This window comes from Bos taurus, chromosome 13 (assembly GCF_002263795.3).
Source record: "Bos taurus isolate L1 Dominette 01449 registration number 42190680 breed Hereford chromosome 13, ARS-UCD2.0, whole genome shotgun sequence".
Lineage (NCBI taxonomy): Eukaryota > Metazoa > Chordata > Mammalia > Artiodactyla > Bovidae > Bos > Bos taurus.
The window spans coordinates 70,908,959-70,921,326 of NC_037340.1; the positions used below are offsets into that span (position 1 = coordinate 70,908,959).

At 43.0% G+C, this 12,368-nt stretch overlaps 1 protein-coding gene across 12 annotated transcripts in view; it reads right to left on the bottom strand.

Annotated features, from left to right (window-relative positions):
• PTPRT (protein tyrosine phosphatase receptor type T) overlaps positions 1-12,368 on the bottom strand; it is a 1,155,533-nt gene that overhangs the window by 211,639 nt on the left and 931,526 nt on the right. For all 12 annotated transcript variants that reach the window (XM_025001262.2, XM_025001258.2, XM_025001261.2 and 9 more), the window contains exon 13: positions 4,984-5,020. In XM_025001262.2, the coding sequence (XP_024857030.1) occupies positions 4,984-5,020 (37 nt within the window). The remainder of the gene's footprint in view (positions 1-4,983; positions 5,021-12,368) is intronic.

Consider the following 12,368-nt stretch of genomic DNA (forward strand, 5'->3'; position numbering starts at 1 on the left):
TGCACTGTGAGTGAGCTAACCACGAGAGACATAATGGTCATCAATCATGATTTTCTAAGAATTTCCAAAACAATTTACAGTAAATAAAAATCCATTTATATGTATGTTATCATTTGGTCCTCATAACAAACTGAGATTTTGGTGTGCTGGGGCTGGCTTGCATTAGCTTGCTGCAGAAGAAATGTTGCTGAACATTCAGAACATTCTTATAAGCCAGCTGCTGTTAAGCTATCAATAACTTGATATAGGATTTGTGGGGATATTTACACCCTAGAAATGGACAAAGACTACAAATAAAAGACTTTTCCAAAGAGCAGGTTTATCAGCAAACCACAGGCAGTAATTACGTTCAAAAATTTTCTGTGAATGGGTAGATTATGTTGTTGCTGAGTCACTAAGGTGTGTCTAACTCTTGGCGACCCCATGGACTGCAGCACGCCAGGCCTCCCTGTCCTTCACTATCTCCCAGAGTTTGCTCAAACTCATGTCCACTGTGTCAATGATGCCATCCAACCATCTCATTCTCTGTCACCTCCTTCTCCTCCTGCCCTCAATCTTTCCCAGCATCGGGGTCTTTTCCAATGAGTCAGCACTTCATATCAGATGGCCAAAGTATTGGGGCTTCAGCTTTAGCATCAATCCTTCCAATGAATGGGTAGATGGGGATCACTTCATTTTATTTTTTAATTTTTTGACCACCCTCTGTGCCAAACAGGATCTTAGTTCCCCAACCAGGGATTGAACGTGTGCCCCCTGCATCGGGAACACAGCGTCTTAACCACTGGACTGCCAGGGAATCCTGGGATTACTTTAAATAGGGTGCTTCTGAGTTTCGGAAGAGGGAGTATGACCCTCAGGATCTCTGAGTCTTGCTGCAGTGAGATTCTGACCAAATGCATTCCCTCATCTCAGTAGGTATTGTTCGAGAGTCAACGATATGCCAGGAACTTCCTGCCACGGCCAAATGTGACTGGGAAATCAGTGGCAAGGACCAAGCAGTTCCTCATCAGAGCTCCCCTCAACAGCAGCAGGGCTGGCACCTACCCCAGGAGGCCTGGCCCTGCCCAGGACCTGATGCTCCACCACCATGTGGGTTCTGGGAAGGGCCCTCTGCCACAGACCCAGCGTCTGGTTTGTGGGGGTGGCCCTCTGCATTTACCCCCTGCCCTGGGATCCTTTCATAGATTAAGCAGCTCCTCTGCTTGAGGAAGCCTTGCTTTGCTTCTGCAGAAACCTGGAGCCACATCTGGACCTCAGCCTGCACCTGGGGCCCTCTTTGGCAGGGCCAGTTCCTGCACAGCCCCCAAGACTGCTGGGATCCCACTGAATGGTGAGCAGTGAAAGGCTTCAATGGGAACCATGTGGACGCTGCCCCTAACTGCATGGGGCCCGTTATGGCTTGAACGGAGTTCTCCTCAGATTCATATGTCAATGTCCTAACCTTAGACTGTGACCTTATTTGGTAAACGGGGTCCCTGTAGAGGTGATTAGCTGAGTTAGGATGAGGTCATACTGGAGTAAGGTGGACCCTCAATCCAATATGATCAGCTTCCATAGAAAAGGGGAAAATTTGGACAGACACGCAGGGGAAGAGCACCATGAGGAGATGAAGGCAGAGATGAGGTGAGGCGTCTACAAGCCAGAGAGCACCAATGACGGCCAGCAATCCCCCAGAAGCTGGAGAAAAGGCACGAAACAGACTCTGCCTCACACCCTCCAAGAGCCAACCCTGCTGACACCTCAATCTTGGATTTCTAGCATTCAGAAGTGTGAGACAATAAATTATGCTTTGTTTAAGCCACTTAGTTTGTGAACTCTGCAGTCGCTGAAAACTAACACAGGTCCCCGGCTTTGAAGACCTCCCGGCTGGCAGTGCTTCATTAGAGCTTGGGTGACGAACAGTGACATTACAGACAGACAAGGGTTAGAGGTGCACACTAGAGCCAGGGATTCTATCTAATATTGATAGAAGATGCCCTGGGCTTCTGGTCAGGTCAGAATGACCCCGAACAGCTCAGGCTGTTCCATTCTGAGTAGCAGCCCTCCCAGTTCCATGGGACTCACACAGCCGACCACAGACACTGTCTGGAGTCACTGGGGTCAGGGACAGGACATCAGCAAGTTGCTTTATCGCCAGAGCACTGGCCTCAAGCCTGCCCATGTGACCACACTCCAGAGACTGGCTGCCCACTGGCAGACCCATGAGGAAAATGCCACAATGACAAAGAGGTGGAGGAGCTCTGAGGGAGACAGACGGGCCATGGAATCTGTCACTGGAATTTGTTACACCCTTAATGCCTGCAAGGTTCCCACCATCATACTTTCCTCTGTTAAAAAGAAGAGCATTTTTGGCAAACCTATAAAGAGGGAAATTTGATTGACAACATCAGGAAAGGGATGGGTCAAATATTGAAGCCTGGACTTAGTTCCTTGATACACAGTCCCCATGGGCAGGGTATGAGTTCAGATAGGGTTCTCGTTCAGCTGACCCTGGATGCTCCAAGGGGACAGAGCAGACACTGATCAAATATAGCTTTCCTTCGCTTTGCCTTTTCTCTGCATCACCAAGCATCCTGCTTATTTATCTGATGTGATGCTGAGAAAGAATCACTCCTTGACCTGAGGGAGACTGGTATTCTGCTCACTACCCTACTGCCAAGAGCTGCTAGAGCCCGCTTCTCTGGTTGGGGCAATGGCCCTGGAAAACAAAGGCACGGAATCCTGGAATCCACGTCTGACTCCTGACTCCTCTGAGCCCTGCCTGGGCATGGCCAGCTGGGTATTCACACTCACGAATGCATTCCCATCCTTTCCCCTGCCACACCTGGCACATGCACACAACACACTCCACTAAAGGAAGGTTGTATCCTAAACATCAAACAAGAAGAGAAATCCTCATGCTAAGAAGAAGTAGACAACTCTTGCTCTAGTTCTTTAAAGCTCACATTAATCTCACAGATCAGCAATGGAACCTGGAGAAACATGGCATGGTGTACTGTCTATGTACATGGACAGTGGGTCCTGAAATTGCCAAGAACATATGCTTTTAATTCCTCTCTCTCAGGGCTTCCCTGGTGGCTCAGTGGTAAAGAATCCGCTTGCCAATGGAGGAGACATGGGTTCAATCCCTGATCCAGAAAGACCCCACATGCTGTGGAACAACTAAGTCTGTGCGTCACAGCCATGGAGCCTGTGCTCTGGAGCCCAGGAACCGCAGCTATTGAGACCGTGCACAGACCTGGCTCATGCTCTGCAAGAAGAGAAGCCACCGTAATGAGAGGCCCACATGCTGCAACTAGAGAAAAGACCCCACTCACTACAACTAGAAAAAAGCCCGTGTGGCAGTGAAGACCCAGCACAGCCAAAAATAAATAACTAAATAACATTCTCACTCAGAGTCCCCACAGATACCTTTTGCCTGTCTGATCACATGTTCTCAATTCCCAGTTCACATCCTACAATTCAACAAACTCCCTTTTAGGAGGGCTTTCTGTCCCAGGGGATGGTCCTTAGAACCCCCTCTGCCCCCGCAGGGGACGGCACTGCCATCAGCCCTCCCGTGTCCAGGCGTCAGAAGCTCGCAGGGAGCCATGGAGCTTACTATCACAGGGGAGGCTTCTCTGTAAGTTTCCTGCCCACTCCAGGGGGTTGCTGCAGATACCGAGCTGTCCGGCCCGAGATCAGAGCTCTAGTGCTAGCCCAGAGATAAGGGTCTTCTTTCTAGACGATCTGTTTTCTTCAGAGGAAAACTCTGCTGAGGCCCATAATTTGTGCCCCTTTTGTTTTCAGGCCATCAATTCTCCTTGCCTCACAAGCAGTATTTTCTCTCTTTCTGTCCAGAAGCCTGAGCTCCCGAGAGAGAACACATTAGGGACATGCTGACCTCTCCTGACTTCTGGGAGAGCAGAGTGAGTTCTTATCACAGTGAGCCCTGATTGCTTGTCTTCTTCCTCCTGCATCTTCCCTTTGCTGTCTACAAACTGACGTGACTTTCTTCAAAGTTATAAAACTAATGGGTGATAGGTCTTGGTGCATATTCTGTCAAATAACCATTCAATATTCCTGTCTCTCTCCCCCGTTTTCTGCTGTGTGTGCTTGTGTGTATGTATTGACATATGTATATACATACTTGAGCCACTGTCTTTGTCTATAGTTTATGCCTATCATTACATATCTACTTATATCTTTTCATTGCTGTGGAAGTCACCTATGAAACCATATATGCTCTCAATAAATGCAGGGACTAGAATGAGTTGCCCAGTTTTGGTGTGTTTATACAGGGAGGATAGCTGTTAAAAATATCAGTTCTATAACAAAAAAGATAAACCTGATTTCTAACCATTCAACCTTGTAATAGGTTAAATGATAACAAACCATTCATTGATTTTTTTTTAAAGAGTAATAAACAGAAACATGTACCAATTCAAAGAGCCAGGCAATTCAATAATAATTAGGGAAACAAAAAGTGATGAGCCTGAACAATGCTGCCTTGGTTTTGGGGATAAGTATAGAAAATGCCAACTACACAACAATGCAGTGTTTGCTTTCTCATTATACAAGGCACTAACACTAATCACCTCATTTTTGAAAGCTATGCGGCAACTGAATAAAATCCAACACCAGAAGATTGGTCTAACTGACGTGCAAAAAAATACCCACATAAACATAGACCCAAATACAGTGCAAATATATAGTGGAAGAGTACTTGAGCAAATTTATATTTACCACTGATTAATGTACCAGTCTGTGCATCCATCCATCCATCCATCGACTAAACAAATATGTTCTGAGCTCTTCCTATGCTTTAGGCACTGTGTTATTAATATATACCATAAGTATATAATAATACCTAGATGCAAATGACTCCAGTGAAAATAACAATTGTTTCTTGTTATTTTTAGTCACTGTTGCCTAAAATTTTCCTGTGTTGCTACAGAGAGAAGTACTTCAATAACTGAAGACAGACAGCGCATGCCAACATACCTTTTGTAGCCAGGCGGACACAATTGATTTTGGTCTCCTGTGAATAACAAAAGTGAGATTCCAGTTAAATTGTTGTGTTTGGTTTTTTAATATATACAAAAATATATGTATACATATTTGCATATATAGGCTTGCTTTTATATTTTTAATTATAATTTAATATTTGTCCCTTCCAGGTTTTTCCTCCAGGGGAATCACCTTTTAATTCTATTTCTTCATTTATTCTTACACTGGTGTTACTTCCACTTCCTGGCTCTCATCACCTTATCAGTTTCTTCCCCAGACAGAACTACTTCATAAATACTGCCCAGCACAGAACAATAACCATAACACTAAGTGAGTGTGGCATGTGTGTGCTTCACTCAGTTACATGGTTAGCAGGTGGTATCAAGGGCATCTGTGAGAAGCTTAATGGGATTGCTGGGTCATGTGGTTCTATTTTTAGCTTTTTAAGGAACCTCCATCCTGTCCTCCATAGTGGCTATATCAATTTACATTCCCACAAACAGTGCAAAAGGGTTCCCTGTTCTGTATACTCTCTTCAGCATTTATTATTTGTAGACTTATTGGTGATGGCCATTCTGACCAGTGTAGTTTTGATCTGCAGAATCCAATGCCTGTCTTGCTAATGCCCACATGTAAAGAACCACTGAATCTTGAAGGCACTGTATTAATCAGGATTAGTTTAGTTTAGTTGCTCAGTCATGTCCCACTCTTTGCGACCCCATGGACTATAGCCTGCCAAGCTCCTCTGTCCATGGAATTCTCCAGACAAGAATACTGGAGTGGATTGCATTTCCTATCTCCAGGGGATCTTCCTAATCCAGGGATTGAACTCGTATCTCCTGTGTCTCCTGCGTTGCAGGTAGATTCTTTGCCATCTGAGCCAACAGGGAAGCCTCAGTCAGGAATATGCAGAATAAAACCCAAGAAATCCAGGGGCTACAAACAGCAAAGGTTTATTTTCCACTCAAACAACATGTTCAATAGAGGAGTGTGGTGGGTCTGAGGGGGAGCTGATGGTGGTGGCTGGAGGATGCTGTCATCATTGTAGCCACTCAAAGACCAAGGCTGCTACCTCCATGTTAATATAATCAGTGTTCACTGAGGCTGGAGAAAGGGATGATGATGAGTTTAGTAAGAACTGGCAACTAAAGGCTTGACATTAGAAGTAACGCTTTTCCTTTGACACAGGTTCTATCAGCTAGAGCGAGTCTAAGGGCCATGCCTGACTTCAGTGACACAGGAATTGGAGTGCTCCAAGAACCAGAAAGAGAAACAGTGGTAATGTCTACAGCAGAGTCTATGTCATCCATGCACACCTGTGAATGCTAGGAACTGTCCCTCCTATCAAACCCAAGTATGACTCCCTAGTGGTCTTGATTCTGTTCTGTAGCCCACAGAAAGTCTGCCTTTGTTTGTGTAGGAAAGATGTCCAGATACTGAAAGACAGTTCTCAAGTTCATTAACATTCTTTTTCAACAATTCCTCAGATGATAAAAGCTCAAGTCCTCTGAACCAAATTAATGCTCTTCCCAGGACATCCTCCAGTTTGTCCCTCTTAATGAGAAGGGACTAGAACATAAAGCAACAGTCTATGTGTAGTCTTGTCAATAGAGACTACCCAGATTACCTAGATTATTACGTATTATTATAGATAACCTAGATTATCACTATTTTCCATTTTTTCTTACTTAAACTGCATTTCTAATAACATAGCCAACATTTCACATTTTCACTGATCACAATGAACATGTCAGCAACTCTTTCCCACCAAAAAAAGAAAAAAATTTGCCTGCTTCTACATACATACGTGGTCCTACTATGAAACTCAAGTACAGAGTCACACTTGGAACTGTCAAAGCCTATCATCTTTGAATTGGTGACCAGAGCCTATTACCTTATTATCTTCACTATCTGCAAGTTTGGGGACATGCTTTTTCAACTTTATCCAGATCACTAATATAAGTAGTAACCTAGAAAATGCCAGTAACAGACTCAGTGGCATGCACTAGAATCCCTCTTCCAGGTTGGCATTCACCTGTTCATCAGAATCTCTGGTTGGTTATGCAACAGTTACTCGCTGTCTCAATTGCTTCAGAACTCAGACTCTACTGTGGTATTTTTCCAAAAACATAGCTTGAGAACAGGGTCAAAAATCACTTCAGGTACTGATGCTCTGTCTACTGCAGTTCCCCAATCAGTTCAAGAACTATCTTAAAGAAGGTTGGGTTGACATGACTTGTTCTATGGAACAAGTGTTTCCTTTTTTTTTTTTTTTTTCTGTGCTGAAAGTGTTACTTTTTAAAATAAATAATTGTTTTATTTAAAAAAATGGAAAATGCAGAAATGTTAAAACAGCATGACATATTATGATTCAAATACATGAAATATTCATTTGAAGGTGCTTATATTTCAAGAAAAACAGTTTTTTGTTTAATGAACATATCCAGGAGACAGAAAGAAAGAAGAGAGAAAAAAGCAGAACTCTCTAAATGAGATGGGATGAACTGGGAGAGTAGCACTGGCGTGTGTACACTGCTGGGTGTGAACCAGACAGCTGGCAGGAAGGTGCCGCAAAGCACAGGGAGCTTGGCTCGGTGTTCTGTGATGACCTAGGTGGGTGGGATTCGGAGGGAGGCGATGTACATATACATATAGCTGATTCACTTTGTTGTACAGCAGAAACGAATACAACTTTGCAAAGCAATTATACTCCAAAAATAAATTTTAAAAATGAGATGCCAAAAAAGCTCAAGTCACAAATGAGTTAAAACTTGAAAATGATGATAAAAGTGAACAAACTAATTTTTTTTGTTTGTTTTCATGTTTGGAGGTAGAACAAAGTTCTTCAACTCCTGTTGGCTTCCATGTCTGTTCTTTGGTTTAAACAGAGGTCAGTGAACTAGACACTGAGATGGCTAAAGAAGAAAGCACGGCATCCAGAGAACTAAGAAATTGTGTTGGATGGGAAGTGCCAAGAGATATCTCCAACTTTATACTAATACAAAGAAAAAAAAAAGATTTTGCATGTACTGTATCAGGAAACTTGTCAATTCTGTGCAATACTGTTAAATATAGCAATGGGCAATATAGTGAGGTCTTTACTGATGGGGGTAATTTGTAAATATGTGTCTAGACTTTAAAGAGAGTCAACCTAATCTCTTTGTATCTAAGAATCTATTCTCATGGAATGACCTTAAATGCAGAAGAAGCTTTATATTCAAAGTCATTGCTTCCAGTACTCTTTATAAAAGTGAAAACGAAGACGAACATATCTGCCCAACTCTATAGTCATGGTAAAGAAAGTGGAGGTCTCTTTACACAGTGAAGTTTTATAAGGCTGATAATGAAAATGGTTGAGAGCCATGTAATAACATGCAGTAATACACATAAAAAATAATTAATGAATAAAGCACAGTTTTTATTTAACATGCCAATCTAAGCATTTAAAAAATAAGTCCTAAAGAAATATATTAAATCTTAAAAATGGTTGCACAGTGAAGTATAACATATTGATACATTCAGACAAACACACTAATTTTAAATGCAGTTTGCCAAATCTTTCACAAAGTGAACACACATTTTATGACCAGCATCCAGATCAAAACACCCAAAATTACCAGCACCTCCGAAAAACCCTTCACGCTCCTTCTGGGTCACTTCCTCCCCACAAAGGTGAAGGCTAATGTGTCTTTTGTGGGACTTGATGGACATGAGTTTGAGTAAACTCTGGGAGCTGGTGATGGACAGGGAATCCTGGTGTGCTGCAGTCCATGGGATCACAAAGAGTTGGACGCAACTGAGTAACTGAACTGAACTCATTTAAAAATGTGTCCCAGTAAAGGGAATATTGGGTAACCACAACGGTTTATTCTACTGCCTTCTTCACTGGATCATTTATAGAACTTTCTAATTCTCCTTAGAATCATCTTCACTGCCAAAGCTGCATGCATGAAAGTGAGCCATTTCCTAACACTACGTCCTCCACCTGAATCTATTAAACTGTTTTCTATCATCTAAAGCACTTGTCTGATTATGTTTAACTCTCCTCAGCTCTCACAAACATGACACTGACATATCTGTTTTCTCCCAAGTTCCTGACATCTTTAATTCCATAACCAATTTGTCTTTGTTGGTTAGAATCAGGTACAGAATAACAAAGTCCTAAGTCACTCCCTTGACCTTCTAGGTGATTGAACTGTTAGCAAGCAAGTCAGGAACACACTGGAAATTCTGCATCCGATCACACAGGAAGTCTGGCCTGTGGACATTTACCCAATCAGTTCTGTAAAAAGGAAATGAGTACTTTCCGTGTGTCAGATTATATAAGGCTTTGGAAAGAGAAAAAGCATTTGGTGTATTTTCTGTTCCATCTCCACAGTACAAGACAATTTCATGTTCCCATTATTTTAGCCTCACTCACATTCCACTTCCTACTCTAGACTTGCAAATCTGCACACAGGAATGTATCACCTTGGGGTAATATACTGTCCTAACTGCTGGGCTTCTGTTGAGACCTGCTTCTACTCAAGGATCTGCTAGTGCTGGGACTTTTCCAGCAGTCCAGTGTTAAAGACTCCACACTTTCAATGCAGGGGGCTCAGGTTCAATCCCTTGTCAGGAACTGAGATACCACACATTGCGTGGCAGAGCCAAAAAGCTAAAAAAAAAAAGGATCTGCCAGTGCTGTGCAACAGAGCAGCTCATTGGCCCTCTCTGTGGCTCGATTTCCCCACCAATCAAATGACAGAGAAAGGGATGGGGAAGCCCACTTTGGTAGAGTAAGTGGGATATTCTAAGGTTGCTTCCAGTTCTTTCAGTACACTATCTTCTTGACGTCATATCATATCATCCATCCAACTCACAACAAACGGGCTTTTTTTTTTTTTTTAATCAAAATGCCTTATACCTATATCTACTTACCTACGTATAACCTCCATTTAGAGACTAGGCCAAGTCTGACTCATTCAACCATCCACTTATCCATCCATCCTTCAACTACTTAACTGAAATTATAGGCTATCTAATTGAAGGGCTTATAGGAACTTCTGTCTATTATCCAGGAGGACTTAGGTTACATTGTACTCCCAAGCTGGTCAAGAAGCCCCCATACTTGGGGAATACATAAAATTCTCATTGCACCATCGGACTGCCCTACTTAATAAGGTGGGGATTTAGCCCTGATCTCATCATTTTCAAAGACTTTTCCCAGTTGCCCTAACTCATATTTTTGCCTTCTCTAAGACTAAGCTGTCTCAGCTCATATTATAAGATTTAGCCCTAACCCCCGAGTCTTTCTACAGTTTTCACATCTTCTTAGGCTTGCGCCTTCATTTTTCTCTTAGACTGGGACCCCCACTTCACTCCTCATTCATTTGGTCAGTCAATCAACAAGTATGCATTGATATGATTGTCACTGAAAATGTTCATCATTACTGAATTATCACTACGTGCCAGGCATTGAGCTGCACACACAGGGATGAGCAGAGCAGACATGGTCCCCATCCTCATGAAGCATGCAAACATTATCTTTCTAACACTTGCAGCAAACAACAGATAACTATTCTCATGAGTAAACACCTGATTACAAGCTGCAATAAACACTATTAAGAGAAGTGTTGGGTGCTATGTATGTGTCCAGAAGACGACAAGGGATGTGGGTGGGAATGAAAGAGGGCTTACCACATTGAGCAAGAACTATTTAACCTAATATCTGTAAGATAAGTATCATGGAAGGGTGTCCCAGATTCAGGGACCGATGCACAAAGGCCTGGGAGAGGGAAAACACGAGGTGCAGTCAAAGACATAAAGAAGTCTGGGGTGTTTACACCATCATGAAGTACGCAGAGAATGAGATCAGATGAAGCTAGAGGCATAAGCTTGGTAGAGCCCTTTAGACTGCAGGGTTTTGGTATATATTTTAAGAACAACAGACAGCTATCAAAGATTAATGAGCAAGAATAAAATTTTCAGATGTTTATTTTTTTAAAGTGCAGAGGCTGCTGTAGAGAGAACAGACTTACATTGCAAGAGAAGCTAGTTGTTGGGGAGAGGGTGATGCTGACATCTAACTGAGAGACGCTAGTGCCTTGGACCAGGAGATTGGCTGCAGAGATCTTGCCTGCCTCTCACCTTTGGAAAGCCTTTCTCGGCTCTGCTTGACCCCAGAGTCCTTCACCATCTCCCCCCTCCCCGCATGCTTCTGGGGCTGATACACGTTGGGTCCTCAGTCTAGGCTCTCTGCAGCCCAATTTCCCATGATGCCCTTCCAGCGCCCTGATCCCTAAGCTGTTGTTTGACCTCAATGTGGCTCATTCACTTAGCATGACAGTCCCTGAAAGCATCAGTAAGGAAAAAAACAGAAAAGAGGAAGGCTCTCTTTTCCTAAGGTACGTGTTTTGAATATTGTATTTTTCATTCTTATAACAAGGCTGAAATGGATAGCACAATGCCCCACTTCTCTTTTCTTGTGAAACAAGATTAAATAACATTTCCCAGGGTTACTCAGATAGTAAGCCAAGCAAAATACCCTTTAAGCAAATGGCCTTCTTTTCTGAGGTATCTTGGCAAATATGTCTTTGACATGAGGTCAGAGGCCCTGCTTTCTTGGCTTGTCCACAGGCAGACAGTGATGATAGGGCAGAGCCACATTTTGAAAAACAGGCCAAGCAATTTGTATGAAGAAATTCTGTTTTGACCCAAAACAGGACCCTGAGAAATCAGAAAGCCAGTGATGGAAAAGGAAAGCAGAGATCTGCCTCTGGAAACCGAGCAGCCCAGAACCATTAGAACTAGGTCACCTGGCAGGCCCATCCTCTGGAGGAAAATGCGTGAGGGATGCCTTTCAAGGCATGAAAGGGACACAGTACCCTTTGAGATATCACTTCCTAATAAATACGTATGCTGCCATCTGCAAACCTGCAGTCACCAACAAGAGGCAAAGTACAGCTGCCAGGTGAAGGCGACTTGGCTGTTGGTGACATATTCTTCTCACTGATAGGTGTTCATCACCAACCTTATTAGATTTTCCTTGAAGGCAACAGGCCCTGCTTCAGGCAATAGCCGTGGCCCTGACCCCGACTCTAGGGAATGAAACTCCCAAGTCATTTATTGCATTTTATAAATGCAAGCCATTTATTCAGAAAAGTCACTATTAGACTCAAGCTCTGAAAATCTTTTGTGTTATCTCTCTGGATGCAGACTCAATTGGCTTAACTCACTAGTGCTCTGGAACTTCCCTCAATCTGACTGCTCTCATCAAGGGCAGTGAAGGCTTTCATATGGTCAGCTCTAAAAATCTCCAACCACATTATCTTTAATGTCTCATCAATTGCAACTGATCACTTTCTCTCTGACTCTTTCTCCTCTTGCTTTTGAGATCA